General features: G+C 41.9%; 1 protein-coding gene across 1 annotated transcript in view; it reads right to left on the minus strand.

Moving 5' to 3' along the window:
• Window positions 1-1,554: 1,554 nt before the first annotated feature.
• IL23R (interleukin 23 receptor) overlaps window positions 1,555-23,249 on the minus strand; it is an 80,539-nt gene continuing 58,844 nt past the window's right edge. The window contains exons 8-11 of the mRNA XM_070078295.1: window positions 11,986-12,078; window positions 9,529-9,631; window positions 5,873-5,963; window positions 1,555-3,567 (exon numbers count right to left, since the gene is read on the minus strand). Coding sequence (XP_069934396.1) covers window positions 2,938-3,567; window positions 5,873-5,963; window positions 9,529-9,631; window positions 11,986-12,078 — 917 coding nt within the window. The 3' untranslated portion in view covers window positions 1,555-2,937. The remainder of the gene's footprint in view (window positions 3,568-5,872; window positions 5,964-9,528; window positions 9,632-11,985; window positions 12,079-23,249) is intronic.

The following is a 23,249-nucleotide window of genomic DNA, read 5'->3' on the forward strand; positions in this document are numbered from 1 at the left end:
GTGAAGGAGGACCTGAAGTCACCAGCTCCTCCCTATAGTCCCATCTGCTCTGCTCAGATTCCTCTGACCCTCCCCCTACTTCTACCCCATGCACCAGAAAATAGCAGTTTCCACGAAACTGCTGCTTAGAACAGGTCCTGCCAAAAATAACTGACACAGCTGCTGGCTGAACCTCCACAATGACCTTTAACTAATTATAATGTCATCATAATAAAATTACCATGGCTGACACCCCTGCTCCCATCATGCACCTGAGGCCATGACACTTTGAAGTTCACAAAAGAGGGCAAGGAGAAATGTTTAGTACTCAAACTCTGCCTACTATGAGTATTCAGTTATGCCTTGCCCTTGACGCCACATCTATGGCCCCAAATCTTATAAAGGGATGGACCGAAGCTCACTGAGTGCAGCTCACCTTCAGGCACGTCCACGTTCCCTTTTGAGTGTGTACTTTGCTTTGCATGTAAATAAATCTTGTTCCTCTGCTGACCTTTGCCTACATCTTTGTCAATTTTTTTTTCTTGGGCCAGAGACAAGAATTAAACCCAGGCCTCTTGACCAAGCCACCTTATGACACAATCACAAGTGTCTCCCGCATGCTGAAGAGTGATGTGAGTGAAGGGAAGGTACCGAAGAACAAAAAAGCTCCTTTTCCACTTGTGCGGGCAAGGAGGAGCAGTTTTAAAGGAGGCACTCACTCACTGCCTGGAAAGCATTTGTAGGAGATCAAATAATGCTGTAATCCTTTAAGCTCCATAAAAGCTATTTTGATGAGAAGTGGGTCAGTGAAACGCCTTATTAATATATTCTTCACCTGTTACCAGATATCTTTATCAGGTTGGTAAATATCAAGATTTGCCTTGTCTCTTGTTACCTCTATCTGAAGTACTATTTGCCTCTTTGCTTCCTTACAGTTCTCCCTTTGGAGGGGAATAAAGCAAAGGGATCTGAAAATTTACAAGTCAGGATATTTTACATTGGTATTTCATTAGTGATTAAAACATGCTCTTTTCAGAATATGTAAAGCAAACAAATAGGTACGTATTTTAGGGTGAACGGAACACAATATCACAGCAGGGGATTTTTTTTTCTTTACATTGAATATTAATGTTCCATGTTGAAGAAAAATGACTTTAGTAAATTATAAAAAATAAAAGGAGATTTTCCACATAAAAAGATGAATTCTCATGAAATACTAGTGCATTAGACATTAAACAGACTTTGTAGACTAAGTGAACATATGACTTAATCACCTAAATGGGAGATGTGAAAAGGGGCACTCATCAAAATGAACACAAGGGACAGGAACAAAAATCATGGAAAACTAGGCTGTGTAGTTAAACCATTACGGGAATAGTCACTGACACTGAAAATTGTACCTTAAAATACAATGTGCATGTTTTAATAGAAATGTCAAACAATATCTGTTCATTTGTGTCCTGTAAAATTGCTAAATGTAATGACCAGTATAGGTTGAAAGGAAAAAATTCACCAAATTTTTTTCTTAATTACTTAGTCTATGACATAATTAAATTAAACCCGTAAATCATTTGGTGAATTCTTTTCAAACTATACTGGTCATTAAGAAATTTTACAGGACCACAAATTCATCAGACAGATAACTCTGCTATGGATCATTTCTCGAGTTAAAACATGCACTTTGTATTTTAAGGTCACCCCTTTTCAGTATTGAGCTGGTTGGCAGTTTCATCTCCCATCCTTGTCCTTATTGACTGTGGCCATCAAAGAGGTCCCGGTTGAGCACAGCAGAAAGATATCTGGTGATCAGTTAGTGATGTCTGCAGGAGACATAGTATGTGGAGCAAAGGGAGGTAGGGCAAAGATGTGCCATCCCAGATTTGGACAAGGATCTGTGCTAACAATATCTGATATACATCTACTACATAGTTAATAACAAAAAATAATGACGTGCCGATGACCCTGCATCTACTACTTCTCACAAATGTTATTACAGTGTAAGTAAGACAGCAGTCTCACTATGGGAGGACAATACCATCACTCTTAACTTGAATGAAGACAGCCAATTTATTATTTCCACACTTCACTGTTCTACAACTCTTCTATACCAGAATCACACTCAGGAGAAATCAAACCCCTGATCTTTTCCCTGAATGGAAAGTAGGGGAAAAAATAACCCAGAAAACATCCTAATTAACTGCTCCTCTGTCTTCTACTTATTTTGTTGTTTGGGGCTATATTTTTATCTGATCATGAGAACTTTAAGTGACAAAATGAAAAGTAACCTTGATTCTCCGTTTGCAAGTATATAATAACATTTAAAGAAGTTTTCAGTGTTTAATTTCCTGCCACATATTTTGTATCGCTCATGTTTTTTTAAGATTTTTATTTTATTTATTTGCAAGTCAGAGTTACACAGAGAGAAGGAGACGCAGAAGGAGAGAGAGAGATCTTTCATCCGCTGGTTCACTCCCCAATTGGATGCAACGGCCAGAGCTGCGTCGATCTGACGCCAGGAACCAGGAGCTTATTCCTGATCTCCCACGTGGGTGCAGGGGCCCAAGGACTTGGGCTGTCTTCTACTGCTTTCCAAGGCCATAGCAGAGAGCTGGATCAGAAGTGGAACAGCCGGGTCTCGAACTGGCGCCCATATGGAATGCCAGCAAACAGAGCAGGCGGCTTTACCGGCTATGCCACAGCACTGGCCCCGTGTATCTACTTCATACAATGCAGAGAACTGCTCCACCTCTTTCATGGAGGGGCCATAAAGAGGAAACAGCTGATACTTTAAACACAAATATGGTAATGCTGCTTTTCTCCTGACTTCAAAGTATATTCCATCTTTGGATCTGAATTCTCTGATTTTTCAAAATGAGGCCAAATCGAATTTCTATTGAGGAGGAGATTCAATTTCCAGCTGCAAGGTTATGCTCCCATATTGCTTCTGACCACCCAGCTCTACTTTTCCAAGAGTGAAATCCTGTTGAAGTTGCTTTCCAAAATATTTTGTGGAAAGTAAGAATCAGTAGATGGCAATTCCTCATTCATGATCCCCAAACAGGAGACAAATTCGTCAGGCAGAAAGGTCTGTTCTGGAATAGGCTCATTGGGTGCATCATTTTCCAAAAGCGTGCTGGCTCCTTCCTCTACTGAGTTTTGTATGATACATTCCCCTTGGTTTAAAATGAGGCTTAATTCTTCAAGAAGTAGTGTGTTGCTCAGTGAATTCATGCTGGATATAGAAAAAGCAAAATCTGGGTATTTTTTTAACCTTGGGTCCTTTCCCAGGTCTAGGGCATCCACTGGTGCTTCAAGAGTTGAGGAGTCTCTCTTGTCGTGGCTGTTGAGAAAGTGTGAAATCTGGGGCTTATATCCAGTGTTGAGGTCAGGAATATACACGAGTGTAGAACTGTCAGGCAGGGACTTCTGCGGGCAGTCTCTTGTCTCCAGGGAGCCTGTATTCTTTTCCTTCTTAGAGTCTGTAGGCTTGTGTTCTTCTGGGAGAAGGATTTCTCCTATCTCAGTAATCATGGGATCCACATATAGGACTTGTTCACTGGGGTTATGATTCATAAATTCACTTTTATCCTAGGAAAAAACAACATTGTTTAATGTTACCTCCCAAAAAACAACTTTTAAAAGACCAGCTGAGCAATTGAATAAGGGCTGAAATTTTGCTTTCCCTCGACCTTCCTTCCTCCCCACCTTTTCTGAAGTTGTTTGTCTTCCCCTGTGATTTCCTTCTTTTGTCTTTTCGTTATTCTGCTTACTTCCAAATCCTTATTACATTGTCTCATAAGGAGACCAAAGGAAAGGAATAATAAAAATAATCCATGTATTAATCACATCTCTTGGTTAAAAAATTTTAAAGAGAAAGAAGAATCTTGCACATTATTTGAGGGTCTTTCAAAAGTTGGGTTTTTGACTATGTTGGGATATTCTTAATTTTATGGAGCCTATGCCAAGAAAATAGGTTGCTGCTTGAATCAAGGAAAAGGGGGGTAGAAGACTATGTTCCTTGCATATTGAGAATGAGGTTGTGATAAGTGCCTTGTGCTGAGGTTTTAAAGGCACTAAAGCTACTCACAGTTCAAATCTGTCTGTGATGATCAGAATGGGCTGATGACTTTTCTGTCAAGAAATGGACTGGAGGCCTTCCAGCTCGTGGCTGCCCTCCCAGGGCAAATAACTCTCATGCAACATAATTATAAAGTTATCACCACCTGAATGCTATGTCTCCCCTCCAAACTGGTCTGTGGAAGCCAACGGTATGTTATTTGGAGGTGTGGTCCAGGGGAAGTAATTAGGTTGCAGGACTGGCACCTTCATGAGTGAATGGAGTAGGTGAAGAAGAGACGTGGGAGAGACGATCTCTCTTTCTCTCCCTGCAATGTGAGAAAGCAGCCGCCTGCAGGAGAGCCCTTGCCAGGAACGCAGGTGGCCAGCCCCTTGATCTTTGACTTCTCAGCCTCTGAAACTGGGAGATAGAAATGTCTTATTTAAGCCAGTCAGTCTATGGTGTTCTGTTAGGGCTGTCCAAGCAGACTACACCACCATTCCTTAATCTCTTGGGCAGAAAACCACCTCATCAGGAGAAGCCCCAGGGTTCACCTCTAATTCCAGGAGCCCAAACGAAGAAGGGAGTTAGGCAAAGAAGAGGAGTTTGAGTACAGTGGCGTGTGGCGCCATTCAACTTTTCTTTGGGCCCAGCTCCATGGGGGGGGGGGGGATAGGTCACCAGATTTTGACAGGAACAGCATGTTGGGTGCTGCTTTATCACAAGGTGTGACAGGAGGATGGCTGGAATAATGCCAGAAAGCGACTGGGATCAGATTACAGAGGGTCTTGGGTAGTGGGTCTTAGACTTTGTTCCATTCTGTTGACCAATGGTTCAAACTCAAAAACTTATTTTTAACTCGGATAACCTTTGTTCAGATGATATATGCTGGAGAGAGTGTTGGTTAGTGGGCTCAATGAAGCTTTCAGCAGAACCACTTTTATTTGTTTCACCAAATACCTTGTCTTCCTACCCCACGTGCTGTTTTCACCTCTTTACGCTTGCTCATGCTGTCCCCTCCACTTTGAATGTTCTCTCTTTCCACTAAGCAAGTCCTTCTCATCTTTCATTGTGTTTCTTCTCTACTCCCATTGTATGTCTGGGTTCATTTTTGTCGCTGCACTGCTAACACTACACGGCAATACCTGGATGCTGTGTCTGACCCCTCTGGCCGGGTTGTGAGCTCCTTGTTTACCAAGAAGAGTGCCAGAAAATAGCAGAAACACACATAACGGATGCTTCCCCCACCCCCCCCACCCCTCCCCTGCCAAACTAGCAAAGACCTTATATCCTCAGGGTCTTCCCGATGCATGCTCTTCTCTCCTTTGCTGAAATGGAAACCTAGCTCACCCCTGGTGACTCCATCATCCACAGTCTTCTTCCATTAATGTTCTCACACTGCAGGGAGTCTGAAGAATGAAGCGAGGCCCTGCTTGGGCTCCACCTACTGTTCCATCGCATGTAAGACAGAAGTCCCTCTGAGTCTCTGAGGCTCAACCCAGCGAGCTCCTCTTCCTGCCCTCCTTCCTTTGTCTCTGAAGACACCTGCCAATTCTGTCCCAGAATCTTCCCCTAACTTTTCTATTGCACTGACTATTCTTCCTTCCTTCCTTCCTTCCTTCTCTCTCTCTCTCTTTCTCTCTCTCTCTCTTGCTCATTTCTTCTCCTATCTCTAGTCTCTCATCTCTGTTAAGCAGGATTTGAAATATGTACAATTTGGTTAGTATAGTTGTTTATGATTATGTTACTATGTCTACACATAGAATGGGGAATTCTAGATTAGTTATTAGATTGTCTCAAATGCCACTGAGGTTTTGTTAGATGGTGTTTAGTTACCTGCAGAATTTTCACAGCATTACTGTTTTCCATATTAGGAATGTCCTCATAAAGCCACTTTGGTATTAGCAATAAGATTCTTCTTTTAATTCTAAAAAACAAAAGTGACATATTAAGAAGATTAAGAATCACTTTAGTATTTGGTGCAGGTAATCATATAGGAGATTAGGATGTCAACTAAACTGCAAACCACAATAAAAACCAAGTTTTCTGAAGTGTGAGTAAGGAAATCATCCCAGTAAGGAGATGATGAGGTGGGGAGCAGATGGGAGGTCCAGCGAAAATTTTGTCCTGTAGTTCTGATCTGCCAGCGAACTTCAAAAAGTTAATGGAAAGTGGAATCAAAGGATAATTTTTCTGGTCAAAATAACAAGGAAATTTATGCATATGAGAGGTCTTCAAAAAGTTCCTGAGAGGGGTGGGCATTGTGGCCCAGCAGGTTAAATCAATGCTTGGGACACGTGGATTCTATATGGAGTGCTGATTCCTATCCTGGCTATAGCCTGGATTGTTGTGGGTGTTTGGGCAGTGAACTAACAAAGGAAAGATTCTCTCTCTCTCTCTTGCTCACTCTCGCTTTCGCTGTCACTCTCTCTGCCTTTCAAATACATAAATAAATAAATCTGTTTCAAAAAAAGTATATGAAAAATACATATAAAAATTGTGTAGACTTCAAAGATTTTTTTGCATAAAAATAAACTTTTAATTCCATTTTCCATAAACTTTGTGAAGGACCTTGCGTAGTCTTTTGACTACAATTCTGAAATGCACAGATTTTGGAAAAGAGTTTATGTATGTATGTAATATAATGTATATACTTACTTTCTTGTTGGTTGCGTTAGGCACAGTCACTTGGCAACAAAACTTCACAGGAGGCTTCTTATCATAGCTACTTATCCCATTATGGTAAAAAATCATTCATTATGCATCATTGTAAAAAGTTGTGCACAGGAATAAAAAAAATCGAATTTTCTGATACAGGAAATAAGGTTTCCTCTCAAGAAACTTCAGTGGGAAGCTGATTGAATACCTTTCAGATTTTCCTCCTGTTTCTGTAGGTCTACCTCTTTCTAATGAGCAGCAACACTTCAAAACACTCACACTAGATTCAAGTAACTGGGAGAACCGCTCTGGCAGTGAAACTGTACACATGCTACATTTGGCAAACCACTAGCAGCAGAGTGGGAGAGTTTGAAAAATGTAAAGGATATTTTATAGACTTTTCCAAGGTGACCACAACTACATGGTATTAAAGAGGAGAACGTTATTTAGTGAAATTCTGGAATTCAGGCAATTCTAATTCTGAATTTTGTAATTATTCCAGATAGGGTTGCAATGATAGTGGTACTTCCAAGCTTTTTTTATATGGAGGAAGTAGGAGATGGGTAACTTTGCCTTGCGGTTTTGTGGAACTCTGAAACTGTTTTTTTTTTTTTTAAGATTTATTTATTTATTTGAAAGAGTTACACTGAGACAGAGGACGACACAGAGGAAGAGAGATCTTCCATCTGCTGGTTCACTCCCCAAATGGCCACAGTGGTTGGGGCTGGGCCAAGCAGAAGCCTGGAGCCAGGGGCTTCTTCTAGTTCTTCCAGATGGGTGCAGGGGCTCAAGCACTTGGGCCATCTTCTGCTGCTTTCCCAGGCATATTTGCAGAGAGCTGGATCTGAAGTGGAGCAGCCAGGACTCGAACTGGAGCCCATGTGGGCTGCCAGTGTTGCAGGCGGTGGCTTTACCTGCTATGCCACAAAGCCGGCCCCTGAGGCTGGTTTCTATTTAGAGTGTGCTTATTAAGGATCATTGGAATAGGATGATGCAAAAAAGGGAGAGAAGTTGAAGTGTCCTCTTCCCCCAAGCAGCTCCTCAGAACCAACAGTTTCTGAGTTGACTCTACAAAGTAATTTGAGCAAGAAGGTGGTGCCAGGAACTTAAGAGAGACTAAACTGATCTCAGGCATGTTTCTACATGTTAGCCATAAACCCAGGAACGACGGACCAAACCTGTTTATCTGTTTTACAGGTTCTCTAAGGACTTCCACTAGCAACTGAATGGCTAAATGAACTTCACGAGTCCAATTTGCTCTTGAACTTTAGGGCAAAAATGGTTTCTTTACACATATTTATATAATGGTTTATGATTCAGTTTTTAAAACTAATTCATATTCTCTTACTATATTTACAATTAGACCAAATCAGTAAGTCTATTCTATTGTAGCAAAGTTTTTATATAGCACACTGATACATGGAGGGCACATGTATGTGTATTTACCTGCTCTTGGTTTCATTATGTTTAAAATATTTGTTGTCTAGTCTATTTCTGTTTCTTGTATAAGGCTTTTATAAATAATGTATGGTTATATTAACCATGTCTGCTCATATGTAAATGTCTATATTATCTCTTGTTTCTTTTATCTTTTAAAAGACGTACTTATTTAGATAATAAAATTTTCAAAGATTACCTGGCTTCCTTATTTGTTATTACCAGTGGACAAATTTTAGGTTATTCTTAGTAGAAAATTTAACATTACTTACAAGTTCACACTAACCAGGGCATCTTTGGATAATAGCACAAATACTGATATTTTTATGTGTATTAGTTGGAAGTTAAGATAATAGAAAGGATTTTATAATCAAATATTTTTTAAAATCTAATGTAAATATAATTCCATATTAGTTTGCCCAACTCACAATGGCATTAGGAACACATTTATTAATGTGTAATTTAAATTCTGAATGTTACAGAAGTTCTGATGAAAAAGCCTACGTAGATAAGAAATCATGAGTATACTTTATTCAGAATAGCTCACTTAAAATCTTCCTACTGCATTTTGATTACAAATTTAAAAGAGAGATGATCTCATGAAGCAAGTGATGGCAAGAAAGAGAAACTCAGTGTGAGTCTGGCAAAGACTGTGCGTATGTGTCAAAATCTGTGACTAATTGGGTATACTGGGAGACTGCCACAAGAAACAACTTGTCTGTTAACAGATGAGAAATCTCCAAGCATCCAGTAAAATGTAGAAACCCAGAGGCCTTGCTTTCCTCAAAGTTTCATTTTCAATAACAAGCCATATTTTTTATTGATACTGATATAGGAAAAATTACACCTGATGGAAGGAGGCCAGGAAGGTGTTGTGGGACTGGATGTTGGATCACCAACCCAATTGGTAACCAAGTGACAAATGCAAACCTGCCTCATGTCTCTGCACACTGATTCAGAGGACTTGTTGGGTAGAGCTCAAGGCAGACCATGACTTAACCACTTTACAGAATCTGCGTGCAGTAGATAAACTGGAAGCACAATGAAAAAGGCTGGGTCTTGTCGAAGAGAACGTGAGTTTTGGTTTCAATTGTGTCTGGACTTCTGGCTTTGTGCTCAGCGACTGCGGGTGGAGGACTCATCCTCTCCCTGAGCCTTGTGTTATCATCTGTAAAATGGGCCACAGAGCTTTTCCGGCAGGGTCACAGTGAGGACTAAATAAATGATTTTTGACCAGAGTCTAGCAGGGATTGATAGTCATCTTACATTGCTGCTTTCATTTTCCTCTTTCTGAATGAAAACGTTCATGGATTTTCCTTGTAAATAACTGAATTGATTACAGTTTGATGGTACATATTTAGTCTAAGTTGGAAAAGAGAAATTCTACAAAAACCTACCCAGTTCGGAGTGTTCTGTTAAATATCCCAATCAAAGAAAGAATTGACAACATTACAGCGAAGAGGATCATTCCCAACAGAAGTCCAGTGTCTTGCCTGCTGTCTAATGGAAGGAAAGCAAAATAATGTTAACTATGCACTAGTGTTCATCATCCTCCCTACTCTGCTCAAAGTGAAAGTCATTGGTCTCAAGGAAAGGGGGAAGAAGGAAGCAAAATTACCCTTTACCTTGGACTGTAAAGTGACTGTTCTTCCGAACTGCACACCTGTACCCCAGGAAACAACTGCTTGTTTGAGAACATCAAGCTGCACATATCTGATGTCAGTGGGTTATCTCCAGCACATGTGGTCAGTTTGTGAGTGCATATTTGATATAAATATTTTCAGTGATGAACCTCATTTGGTTTGTCTGACACAGGGGAGAATTCCCAACTGCCTGTAACAGGATCTAAAGCTGACCACAATCACAACTGAGGTGTTCTTTTTAACTTTTTGTGCACGATAAAATTTACATGCAATGTGTCATCATTCTTCAAAAATTATTGTTCATGAATTTTTTTTCCTGTTAAGAAAGGACATTCACTCTATGTTGAACAATGTGTTATAAAAAAGAAACAACAATTGCCATCTATCTTGCACTCACACTTATTATAAAAACAATGCTTCTCTTGAATTTTGAAGTTGAATCTATTTTCTAAAAAATTTAAGTAATTAATATAATTTATTCAGCAAGTGTTACCCAGCAGGGTCATCACATTTTCTACATGGGCTATGAAAAACCCTATCTTCAAATACCTACGGAAGGTTGTTGAGACATGCCTTACGCATTAGAATTTGGAGACTGAGTAATGACCTTCCTTCCATCCCTCCTGCTCCATCCCTCCTTCCTACAAATATGAATTAGATACTTACCATGTGGCAGACACTGTATAGGCTCCACCCTAGTTAGTCCTCATCTGTGCCTACCGTACACATGTTGGTCTCCAGCCCCTCTTCTAAAGCAAAATGGTGGACAGGGCCTGTGTGGCTTTAGATTACTCCAAAATCACAGTGGGCTATGGAATTAGTGTTTTCCTAGGGCGAAAGACCTACTGCTGAGTATTTGAAACAACAAATGGTGTGGGGGGTGATGTCCAGGCTTACAAACACCCTTGGGCTTTAGTGCCTGGAGGAGGACAGAGCACCCCCAAGTTATCACTGTGCCAGGCAAAGGGATCTAAAGAGTAGAGCAAAGTGACCATGAGCACCCCTTGCCTGGGTTCAAATTGAGCTCTGCCACCTATCAACACTGTGACCCTCCATCATAATTTGAAACTTGCCAAGGCCCAGGTTTTCTGTTCTGTGAGATAGTACAGACCCAATAAAGCTGCCATGAGCTCCTAGCCTCCACAATTCCCACAGAAACATGGAGGTGCAGGTCTGTGTAGGCATCTGGGCTTCAGGGATCCATACAGAACCTAGGCACAGCCCTTGGCTTACAGCTGATTCACATCTACACATTCAAAATGCCCTAACCTCGTTTAATGCTCCTCTGGGACCCATCACCACCACAGTACTTGCTGTCTTCTTCGTGGCTTTCCTCCCCTGTCTGTCTAGCATGGAAGCACCATGCAGACAGGGGCTTGGTTGGTTCATAGTTTACACTGCTGATCCCGCAGTACCTGGGACAGTACCTGGCACATAGGAGTTGTTGAGTGAATATTTATTGAATAAATAAACAAAAAATGCAAAGAATATCAATGTAACCTGAAAAATTCTTGTACTATTCCTGCCTTATTTCTGTGTAAGGAGACAAATGGTCCACTTGTGATTAACGGTGAGATGGTCCTGTCTAAAGTTTTTTTCATTTGGAATTTATATTTGGAGTCTTATTTGCTCCTTGCATACTTGACCTAATATTTTTTCATATCTGAAACATTAAGCTTTGCTCCTCAACAGAAGAACACTCGGTTATACTCACAACATGGGAGCTGGTTTGAATGAGTACAGACTTCAGGATGTAGAACAGGGTTTGATTTTTTGTCTGCCACTTAGCGGCTGTGTGGCTTTGGATAAGTTTCTTAGCTCTGTGAGCTTCGGTTTTCTCATTATAAGATGGATATACAGCACCTCCCTGGCTTGTTTCAAAGATTGAAAAAGGTGATGCATCAAACTCCATCATTTGTCCGTGGTAGACAAATAATGACATTTTAGAAAGAAGTTTTGGGTCTTGAGACACAGCAGCTATTGAAATGAGAAGGTATCCAGTCCGTGGCAAAAGCAGGCATATTCCACCCAACCCACTCTAAACTGAGTTTTAGGCAGATATTTGTAGTTGGTCTATTATTTTCCTGTAGAAAGTGCATAGCACACCTTGTAATCCAGAAACTTGGGTCTGATCTATGATTGTTTAACATGGAGAGTTAAAACGAGTAGTTACTAAAGAGCACCCCAAAAGCCCAAATGGTGTTTTCTTACCAGAAATAAAGTGGTGTTCTTTAAAGGTGGAAGCAACTAGAAGGCCAGAGGTCTGGGTATCGTGGTGGACTGATTCCCGCATGACCTGGGAAACTTAAACAAAAAGAAAAGAGCCTCAGCTTCTCACATTTTACACCTCCTCAGTTAGAGGTGATTAAATTCAACCTGAAACTTTAATCAGCTTGAAAGACAGCATAAAAGCAATGGCTTTGCATGAGTCTCTCTTTTTTATTTAATTGGGTGAATCTCAAAGGAAGACACACAGCAAGGGCAATGAAAAATTACCTAGGGTTTGTAAAACTTGAGGGCGTGTCCCCTAATTTCCCGAAGCTTCCAGGCAACAAATCCCTAGGAACTTTATTTCACTGGAGCCAGAAAAATGCCCAGCGACTACTTTCTACACGATTCCTTCCAACAGATGATGTAATCAAGTTTGAGTTTCCTTAATAGCCTCCAAGATGTGTCACTTTTGCTTTTGTGCAATCTTTGGGGCGCTGCTCAACCTCTCTTGGCTCTGCATAAGAAGCCGGATTTTGATTAGCAGACATTTTGGGGTTGTAACACAGGGGTGGAACGTTAATGACTCCTCTCTGCTGCTTTCCTGCAAAGATCCTGGCCAGCCCTGTCTAGTCATCAAGGCTGTCAGGGCCCTTGCTAATGAAAGCTTCTGACCAGGGTGGGGTGAGCAGCCTTGGCAGCTAACTTACTTTCATTCTGAATTCAAAAGAATCCTGCAGTGGCTTTGCCCAGCTCCTCCCTCCTGATAATTAAAAGCTGCCAGAGGTGACTTCAAGGACACAGTTCTCTTGGCTGACGTGTCTGAAGATGGTTCTCAGGTCTGGATCCCAGAAAATGCTTCAAAGGCTATTTATTCAGTCATTCAAGTTTGGGGGTCCAGATTGTTCTTTTCAAAAAATGACTTTTGCAGCTAGGGAGAGATTGCGACTTTGACGCATCTCTGTCATTGAAATCTCACAGGCTTGTGTGATGAGCCACGAGGTCCGAGGAGCCTGGGACTCTCTGAGAAAAGGATCACACATTTCACAACAAAAAGGTTCCTGTGGGTCACTGGAAAGTTTTGTAAAAGGCTAATTTGGGTGCAGGCATAGGATCACGTGCAGGGTATTTTTCTGAGAACAATTGGTAGAGGATTGTAGAAGATGAAAACATCAGAAACTCCAAAAAATTCTTTCCTATGCTTTTATTCTGGTTTCTCCACAGTGAGTGGAAAAGGGTTCCTGTGAATTGTGATGAATCAGAAACTCTCTTTAGCTTCTCAAATTTCTTTTGCTCCCGGGGTATGTTGTTTCATTAGACCCCGAGGGAATACGGTTATGTCCTCAAGGCCAGGTTTTTTCATCTGAATCAGTACTTTGTAGGCCAATGTTCACTCAGGGAGCTCAAGCAGATGCTACGTTATTTTGAAATTTAAGAATAGAAATAATACATTAAAATGTAACACAGTTTTCAATTTGGCAAAATTATGGGTTTATAGCATATGTTGCTATATTATTTTTGTTTTAACAGATTATTTTTAGGTTAGTAGTTTTATTTAAACTGGATGAATGGTTCTATTGGCTTTTAATGCAGGTTAATGTAATTCTGCTGTATCAACTGCAGGTGGTTATTTGGCAATGAAACTTGGTTCAGTTACTAATTTATACTGTATAAAAATAATTTTTAGATCTGAAATAGGGCTTTAATAGCCGTAAGAAAGAATAAACATAATCTTCCTTTTAGAGTCTGTTATCATAGTTTCAAATCAAACAGGTGCATTAATTTAAATTAGATTAACTAACTCATTTAAAAGAAATGCTTAATTATCACAGGGTAATTTCACAAAGCATCAGATATCTGAAGTAAATCAACTTATGAACAAGATTGTGAAAGAAAAATCAAGTCTATCATGACACTTTTAGCATAGGACTGAAATGAAGCCACACAGAGGATATTCTTCAAGGCATACTGCCACCAAGTGGATAGGTCATTTCTTCTTAAATCATACTTAACACTGCTCACTATAAAAGCAGTAATTATAATAGGGAAATATTTTTAATAGGAAAAATGAAAAGGGGAGAAAAGAACCACACCTAATCGTATCTTCCTTACTTCCATGCTGTTAATATTTTATAGGGTTTTCAAGTATTTTAACAGACAAAAGCATCCACACACGATGATAGAACATACACACACACACACACCACACACACACACACACAGAACTTTTACAAACAGCTGTAATCATCAGCATGTTGCCTAAAGTGCTGGAAGAAAGTGCTGGAAAATATTTTAATTATTTATTTGAGGGCTGTGGTATTATGTTCATAGGGGACAATTCTATCTCTCCCCGCAGCAGAGTCTTAAATTATGCCTATTACTATACTATTACTATTACAATTATTACACAGGATATAATTGAATACACTTGAAAAACCAAGTCATTTCTTTTTTTTATAACTTCTTTTTATTTTTTATTTGACAGGTAGAGTCATAGACAGTGAGAGAGAGAGCGACAGAGAGAAAGGTCTTCCTTCCATTGGTTCACTCCCCAAATGGCCGCTATGGAAGGTGCTGTGCCGATCCGAAGCCAGGAGCCAGGTGCTTCCTCCCGGTCTCCCATGCGGATGCAGGGGCCCAAGCACTTGGGCCATCCTCCACTGTACTCCCGGGCCACAGCAGGGAGCTGGCCTGGAAGAGGGGCAACCGGGACAGAACCTGGCGCCCATATGGGATGCTGGCACCGCAGGTGGAGGATTAACCAAGTGAGCCACGGTGCCGGCCCCAAGTCATTTCTAATTTAGGAAAAGTTTTTATGTAGCTTATGCACAGACATTGGACATCAATATTGCAGTAAGCAGTGTGTAGGGAATTTGTAGTGGTTTCAAATAAGAAATGCCATCTCTTATTCTTGACTACACTCTTTGTTTAGTTTAATCAAACCTTGCTTTAGAAATACTGTAATGTTTTACATCTCTCTCTTAGCGATGGTGCCAAGTCATTGCCTCAGCTCTGCTCTCTGTCTACCTTGGGGTAATGTTTTTTGTTATCCTTTCTAAGGAATCAATAATGTGTTCTGATTATGTTCCAGGCAACATACTGTCTCTCAATTAATCATCACAACAACCCAATCATGAAGATAATAATATTGCCCTCATTTCATGGACAAAGAAACATGCGTAGAAAGAATGAATAACTTGTTCCAAGTGCCTGGGTAGACACTGAAGAGTAGAAAATCCCAGGCAGAGCTGACACAGAGGGTGTCCTGATCACCGGCCCCATTAACTAATAACCTCACTTCTGCAGCAGGGCGCTCAGGGTGGGCGGAACAGGCAGGCAAAGGCAGTCCCTCTAGCAGCTGCTCTGGCTTTGCTGGGCTTCAGACCATACCACGACAGGCTGACTGGGATAAGCTATTTAACATTGATTTATTGGATCTTCCATTCCAGTGTTATTTTCTTCTTAAAAGCAATCATTTTCAGTGCCATCCCTGTGGGGTATCAGGTTAAGCCTTTGGGTGCTGGTTTGAGTCCTGGCTGCTCCACTTCTGATCTAGCTCTCTGCCAGTGGTCTGGGAAAGCAGGCGAGGATGGTCCAAGTGCTTGGACCCCTGCACTCATGTGGGAGACCCAGATAGAGCTCCTGGTTACTGGCTTCAGCCTGGCCCAGTTCTGGCCATTGAGGCCATTTGGGGAGAGAACCAGCAGATGGAAGACCTCTCTCTTTTTCTGCCTCTGCCTTTCCTTCTCTGTAACTGTCTTTCAAGTAAATAATTGAATCTTTAAAACAAAACAAAGCAAAACACTCAACTATATTCCTTGATTGTACAAGCAATATATGCTAATTTTAGGATGGTTGAAAAGCTTAGAAATGAAAACACAATTGTTTATTTGTCCACAAACTAGAAGCAATCATTTTTTATGTTTGTTAGCAGTGTTTTTATGGATGTCTGTACCCTAGTGGAGATGATACTCTTTAACAATGTTGTACACTATCTCCTTCACTCAATGTTATATAGCAAACATTTCCTCATTTTATTAAAAATTGTTCAAAGCACCCTACTATCCCATCGTGATTGTATTCTACTCTTTTCCTACTGAGAAAGTATAGGACTTGGTGATTCCAAACACCAACAGTGAACTCAGATGAAATTTAGTCCAAGTTCTGCCTGCACCACTTGGAGTAGCATGGCCCAGGGCTAGTAGCTTAACTTCCCTGTGACTCAGTTTCTTCATTTGTAAAATTGGATAATAGCAGTGCTTCACTGATGAGGTTTGATGAGATAGTTCATAGCAGGCACTTAATACCATATTTGACACAAATTAAAACCTTAATAAGTATCAGCTAATACTGTTGTCAGGCTTTTAGATTGCTTACAAGTTCTTATTTTTTATCACTATTTTTTGATAGATATCATTATATATGAGTTTCCTTTCCGTATCTTTGATTATTTCCTAGGGCTGGATTTCTACAAGCGGGATTACTGGGTCAGAAGGTATCGGCATCTCTAAAGTTCATTTACTTCCGTCCTTCCCAAACTTGTTGGTAAGGGCATACTAACACATGAAGCTTTCTGGACTGCTCTTGCAGAAGATTGTAGATAGTCAAGAAAGAGGAGTCATATTACAAAAGATATAGGGTGTGTTTTTTGAATTATTGAAGGTTTTTTGCCTCTCTCCTATGTTTCTTAAGGCATAAGCATCTCCTTTTTGTTTCTCTGTTTCTCATCTCATTTTCATAAGTCAGTTTTTCATAGCATTTTAGTGATATCTTCTCAAACTGCCATTTCAGATATATGATTGGAATTCAACATTATTAGGCCAAGGGCAAAGATTTGATCCTGGCCCATGTCAATTAGCAAGGTGAAAACAGTCATCACACATATCAGATAGGCACCAGCAGCCCAGGGCAGAGAAAACTATATGTAAGAACAAATTTATTACCACATCTTGCAAAACAAGTCAAACAATGAATCATTTAGTGGATTATGGTGTCATCCATGTAAATTAAGGATGGCAGGGTGTATATAGCATACTCAAGAGATTATCGTCAATCTTCTATTCCTGGGCTGTAAGTACCTGGTGTGTATAGGCAGAAGATAAGAAACGTACATATGCAGTCATATCATTAAAAAGAAAGAATAAGGGGAGGAAAAGGTAAAAGCAGCAGCCACCATGCCCTAACTGACATAGACTGTGTGGAGATACAATCTGGTGTCAAAGTGCAGCAGACTTCCACAAGCCCAAATGGGCAGTTTCCACATTTACCAAGTGGTCAACAATTCTTCCAAAGTGCAGCTTTGCTCTCAGCTACAGCATGCCTCTGTCCCCGAGTCTGAAGAGTCAAATGGACATTTGTCTTTTGTTTCCATTGCCCAATACCAGGACATATACTTTATGAGAATCCTAAAATAGGTAACAGGCAGGCATTGCTTCCCATTGTGGAAGTCTCAAGGGAGCAGAGACTCTCTGCACAGCCAGCAGTTGACAGTAATCTGAAGACCTAAGCCCAGCCAATAAGATACTTCTTCCCCAACTCTCAGACTCAGAATATGGACTGAATGACAAAGAGCTTCAGGAAGCCACCTAGAATTCAACGTGGGGACAGCAGCTGTACCCAGAGCCTGGTGATAGCAACCTCAGTGAGCTGTCCAGGGTACAGGGCAGGAGGGGGCGGCAATTACTTTTCAGCTGCAGGGTCCTTACCAGATTCTTCCTGAGCTGCAGTTTTGGCTGTGGTTATGACTCCTGCTGACATTCAGATACTACTCATGCCATTTTGCCAGTCTCTTTACAGATTTCCAGCTATATTTCCAATAATTCCTTTTTGATTAAGATATCTAGATTTGATTTCTTTTGCTCAATTTTACTTAAGTATCCTGACTGGTAAGATTATGTCTGTAGGTAGTGGGTGGGTTGATGGGGAAATGTGGTGGGACAAGTAACGTGCTGCCCATGCTCTAGTCCCTGGAACAGGTGAGTGGATTGCCTTCTACAGCTAAAGGGACTTGAGAAGGGACAATTATCCTAGATTAGATGAGTGGATCCAATGAAGGGCAACAGTCAGAGAAAGACTGAAAGATGCTGTGCTTCTGGCCTGGATGGGGCCATGAGTCAAGAAATGCAGACAGCCTCTAGAATCTGGAAAAGACGATGAAATCGACCTGGATTTTGGAGCTTTCAGAAGGAACATGGCCTTGTTGACACCTTGGTTTTGGCCCAGTGATTGTGCTTTTTGATTTGTCACCTCCAGAATTATAAGAAAACAAATGTATGTTGTTTTAAGCTACCAAGCAGCCATAGGAAACTAATACAGAAGATGTTACTTCCTCATGGACAAGTGTAATCTTTATTCTCTATTAGTGGGTTACAAACCTCAGAGAGATTATGAACTTTTCTGAGCTTTTAAAAACAATTTTACTTATATTTTCTTGAAAGGCAGAGGCTAAGAAAGAGACAGACAGATGGACAGCCAGAAATTTCCCATTTGCTGCTTCACTCCCCAAATGCCCATACTAGCTAGCATTGGGCCAGACCAAGCCAGGAGCAGGGAACTTAATCCAGGTCTCCCATGTGGGTGGCTGGGATCCAACTACTTGAGCCATCACCTGCTGCCTCCCAGGGTGCATATTAGTAAGAAGCTGAGCCGGGACTCAAACCCAGGCACTCCCATATGCAACGTGGGCATCCCAAGTGGCGTCTTAACAGCTGGGCCGAATCTTACCTCTCTGAGGTGCTTTTTTATTCTAGAGAAACCTGGCGGTTTATTAGGGACAGGACACAAAGACGATTCAGTCTAAATTGACTAGTTAGGGCAGATATTTGGCTTAGAAGTTAAGATGTTGGTTTAGATTTCGTGTTCTACCCGGGATTCCTGGGTTCAATACCTGGCTCTGGCTTTCAGGTCCACCTTCTTGCTAATATAGACCCTGAGAGGCAGTGGTGATGGGTCAAGTAGCTGGGCCCCTGCCACCCATACGGAGGACCTGGACTGAGTTCTCTACTCACAGCTTTGGCCCACCCAGCCCTGCCCATTGCAGCCATTTGGGAAATGCAACAGTACATGGAGTACATGCACACCCTCTTTCTCTCTCTTACTATCAAATGCATTAAAAATAAAATAAAATGATTTGTTTTTTCAAGAAATACTATGTGCCTGTTTAGCACAATGTAGTAACACAGAATCTGCAAATTCATAATCCATCTCCACATGGATTTCTAATTAGAGATAATAGAATTTTTGAAAACACACTCTGTGTGCCACCATCTCATTTGCATTACATTTAGTGTTGCCTATATTTAGTTCCATTGGTCTAAGATTTGCTTTTCTCTTTTAGTCACTAAAAGTCCTGAAAAATTAATGAGAATCATCAAGGACTTAGAGTTAATCCAGGAATCAGTAGTGTTTTGTGAGAACAAAGTAATATGTTGTTCAGTCTCTTGCTCATACATGCCTTCCTCTGGAAAATTGTCAAAAAAAAAAAAAAAGGGTGACATGGTATCTCTGGGAAACTCTTCTCGGGCAAATAGCAATCGCAGCAGGTTAATTAGTCAGCATGAAACGTGGCTGCTCTTCCTGCAGGCCTCTGACTTGTCATTACCGGAGTTATAGAGCCTGTGTCTTAGCTTCATCCCAGAGGGATATGCGTGTCGATCTGTGGAGTGCAGATGTGCCGAGCCTGTCCCGCCCGTAAGTCTGTTTCACCTTTTGCACGCGGGAAGTGGATTTAGGGAACTGACGTTCAGGATTTCAGGGTGGGTTTCTATACTGATCAATGATCTTATCAATGATCTTCTCTACTGTGGGGCCCTTGTGGCCCTGCTCAACAAGCCCCAGGACATTTAACAGTGACTTGTCCAGGCTGGTGGGTTAGAAGCTCCAATGTCAGTAGCCCTCCGGGCTTCTCAGCATCTCTACTGCAGCCTCAATCCAGAGGCAGGGCAGGATCTGGGCAGACGCGGGTGTGAGGAAGGTGAGCTGGGGCAGCAGACCTGTGTCCTGGGCTTCTTGGGACTCTGTGCTGCCAAGCTGGCGAGGGACAGTCAGAGCCTTGGGGGAAAGAGCAAGCGAGAGGGGACCAGACAGTATGAGAGGTAGCTCTCACATGTCCATCCTTCCCCACCCCCTGAAAACACTCACGATGGGTTGGGCAACCAGGTCTCCCCTTTTCTGTCCACATGTCCTGTTCATATCCTGTGGTATCTTGCATGACACTCCCCCTTCTTATAGGGAGTCTGACTTCTATGGCACTGGTTCTTATGCATCATTTTAAGCAGGTGCCATGGTTTCTGGTGCAGAAACACTGCTTTTCTGGACCAGTTCCAGTGGGAAAACGCAGTAGTTACTCGGTGTGCTGGTCCAGTCTTTGCAAATGCACTTTTCCCACCTGTACTGCATCCTTGTCTCAGACTTGCCCCTCCCAAGTTTCCTGGAGTTTCAGGGTTTCTTCTTTATCATCTCAACCCCAATCTGCTTCTACAACTTGTATTCTGGCCAAGGTAGAAATGGCTGGTAACATCAAGTGGCTCTTTTCTGATGTATTTGCATTTTCCCAACAAACCCTGCATTGGAAATGAAGCTCAGTTTTATTGCTAACTAATATGCACAAGAGGACTTGGCCAGGTGGCTGGTGCAGGGTGGGGGACAATGTGAGACCCATCTATGTCTCTTAGGAAGGGGACTGGAATAAATAATGTGCTGGAATCCCAAAGCCCGAGTTGTGCCAGCTTTGCCATTTACCAGCTTGGTAACATTTGGCAAAACTGCGGTATTTCCCTGGGCATCATCCTCTTCATCCACGCCGTAAAAATTACACTCCTGGGGCCGGTGTTGTGTCATATTGGGTGAAGCCTCCGCCTGTGATGCTGGCATCCCATATGGGGATGCTAGTGCATGTCCTGGCTGCTCTACTTCTGATCCAGCTCTCTGCTAATAGCCTGTAGAAAAGCAGCAGCAGATGACCCAAGTCCTTGGGCCCCTGCACCCATGTGGGAAACCCAGAAGGTGCTCCTGCTCCTGGGTTCAGCCTGGCACAGCCCTTGCCTTGCAGTCATCTGGGGACTAAACCAGTGGATGGAAGATAGATCTCTCTCTCAACTGGTGGATGGAAGATCTCTCTCTCTCTTTCTCTCTCCCTCCCTCCCTCTGTAACTCCAGCCTTCAAATAAATATAAATCTAAAAAAAAGAATTCCAAAGAGTTACACTCCTATTTATTTATTTATTTATTTGACAGATAGAGTTAGACAGTGAGAGAGAGAGACAAAGGTCTTCCTTCCGTTGGTTCACCCCCTAAATGGCTGCCATGGCCGGCGTGCTGCACCGATCCGAAGCCAGGAGCCAGGTGCTTTTCCTGGTCTCTCACGCGGGTGCAGGGCCCAAACACTTGGGCCATCCTCCACTGCCTTCCCAGGCCACAGCAGAGAGCTGGACTGGAAGAGGAGCAGCCGGGACTAGAATCGGCGCCATATGGGATGCCGGCGCAGCAGGGGGAGGATTAGCCAAGTGAGCCACGGCGCCGGCCCCAAATCATACTCCTTTTACAGAGAAGGACAATTCAGATGTGAAATGCATATTGTCCAGTGCCCAGCACACAATGAAGATCCAACGAGCATTATTTCTTCTCCTGAAGTTACTCAACACTTCAGCCACTTAGCTGGTCTCTTGTACTACACTAGGGTGGAATACAGCAGGTCTCCTACCCAGATACCTCCAGTGTTGGCTAAAGCTCAGTGTTGCATTCTGAGGAGTTGATTTTCTTTCTCTTTTTTAGTATAGGGCTTTGTTTTCCATTAACATCTAAATATTTTAAGGGGGAAGAAAAAGAGATCGAGTCGTATATGTTACTTGTAGACCTTCTTGCAAACGAGTTGTCTTGGTTTCTTACTGAGACCTGGTTTTCAGAGGCTGAGGACAGGAGTGGTCCAGAGAAGGGACACACCAGCAGGTGGGGGACTGCAGCCCAGGCCGCCTCTGCGTTATGATCTGTCCTGCAGTACTTGCTGGGCATCATTTTGAAAGCACCTTGTAGGGGCCGGCGCTGTGACTCAGCGAGTTAAAGCCCTGGCCTGAAGCGCCGGCATCCCATGTGGGTGCCGGTTCTAGTCCCGGCTGTTCCTCTTCCGATCCAGCTCTCTGCTGTGGCCTGGGAAAGCAGTAGAAGATGGCCCAAGTCCTTGGGCCCCTGCATCGGTGTGGGAGACCTGGAATAATCTCTGGCTCCTGACTTGGGAGCCTCCTGGCTCCAGCCGCTGTGACCGTTTGGGGAGTGAATCAGCAAATGGAAGACCTTTCTCTCTGTCTCTCCCTCTCTCTATCTGTAACTCTACCTCTCAAATAAATAAATAAAATCTTTGAAAAGAAGATAAGGCATATTTGACAACATACATCTGCATTTTAAAATGTGCTTCTCTGACCTCGGAATCAGCCCTTAAGGCATTCTGGTCTGGCTGAAAAGCCCGTGAGAGCATTTCAGGCATGGAAAAAACCAAGGCACTGTGGCAAAAAATGATCTATGTGAAGGATCTCTTTGGATGAGACCCCAGTGGAAAGAAGGGGCCATCGAAGAAGGATGTATTTTTCTCTGAAGGGAGGAGAGAACTTCCACTTTGCTTATGGCCTTGTCTAAATACTGACAGAGTTTGTGGATTCAAAAGGCTTCCACAGCCTAGGCAGCTCATGTCAAGAGCCTCAGGTGATCACTGACGTCATACATAAGAGTGTTAATTGTTAAATTAACAACAGGAGTCACTGTGTACTAACTTTCCATGCAGGACCTCTGTCCTCAATGAGTTGTATTATGAGAGTTAACTGTAAAACTTGTTCTCAGATTTATTTCATTTTAGTTTGTTAAGTGGAAGATAAGAACAGCCCTTGACTCAATTATTGAGTAACAGGTGTTTTTTTTTTTTATGTGCAAATTGCTGAAATCTTTACTTATATACTTATATAGAGTTGGTCTTCTGTGTATTAAGTTAATTGAAAATGAATCTTAGTGGAGAATGGAACTGGGAATGGGAGAGGGAGGAGGACGAGGGGTGGGAGTGTGGGTGGGAGGGCTGATATGGTGAGAAGAATCACTATATTCCTAGGGTAGTATTTATGAAATACATGAAATTTGTACTCCTTAAATAAAAGGTTTCTTTGGGAAAAAATAAAATTTTGGCAAAAATAAAATTAATCAAAAAATAAAATGTGCTTAACATTTGATCCAATTCTTTTTTAGACATAAAGAAATAAGAGAGTTTGAAAATAAACCTACTCAAATAAG

Source organism: Oryctolagus cuniculus, chromosome 7, assembly GCF_964237555.1.
Source record: "Oryctolagus cuniculus chromosome 7, mOryCun1.1, whole genome shotgun sequence".
Taxonomy (NCBI): Eukaryota; Metazoa; Chordata; class Mammalia; order Lagomorpha; family Leporidae; genus Oryctolagus; species Oryctolagus cuniculus.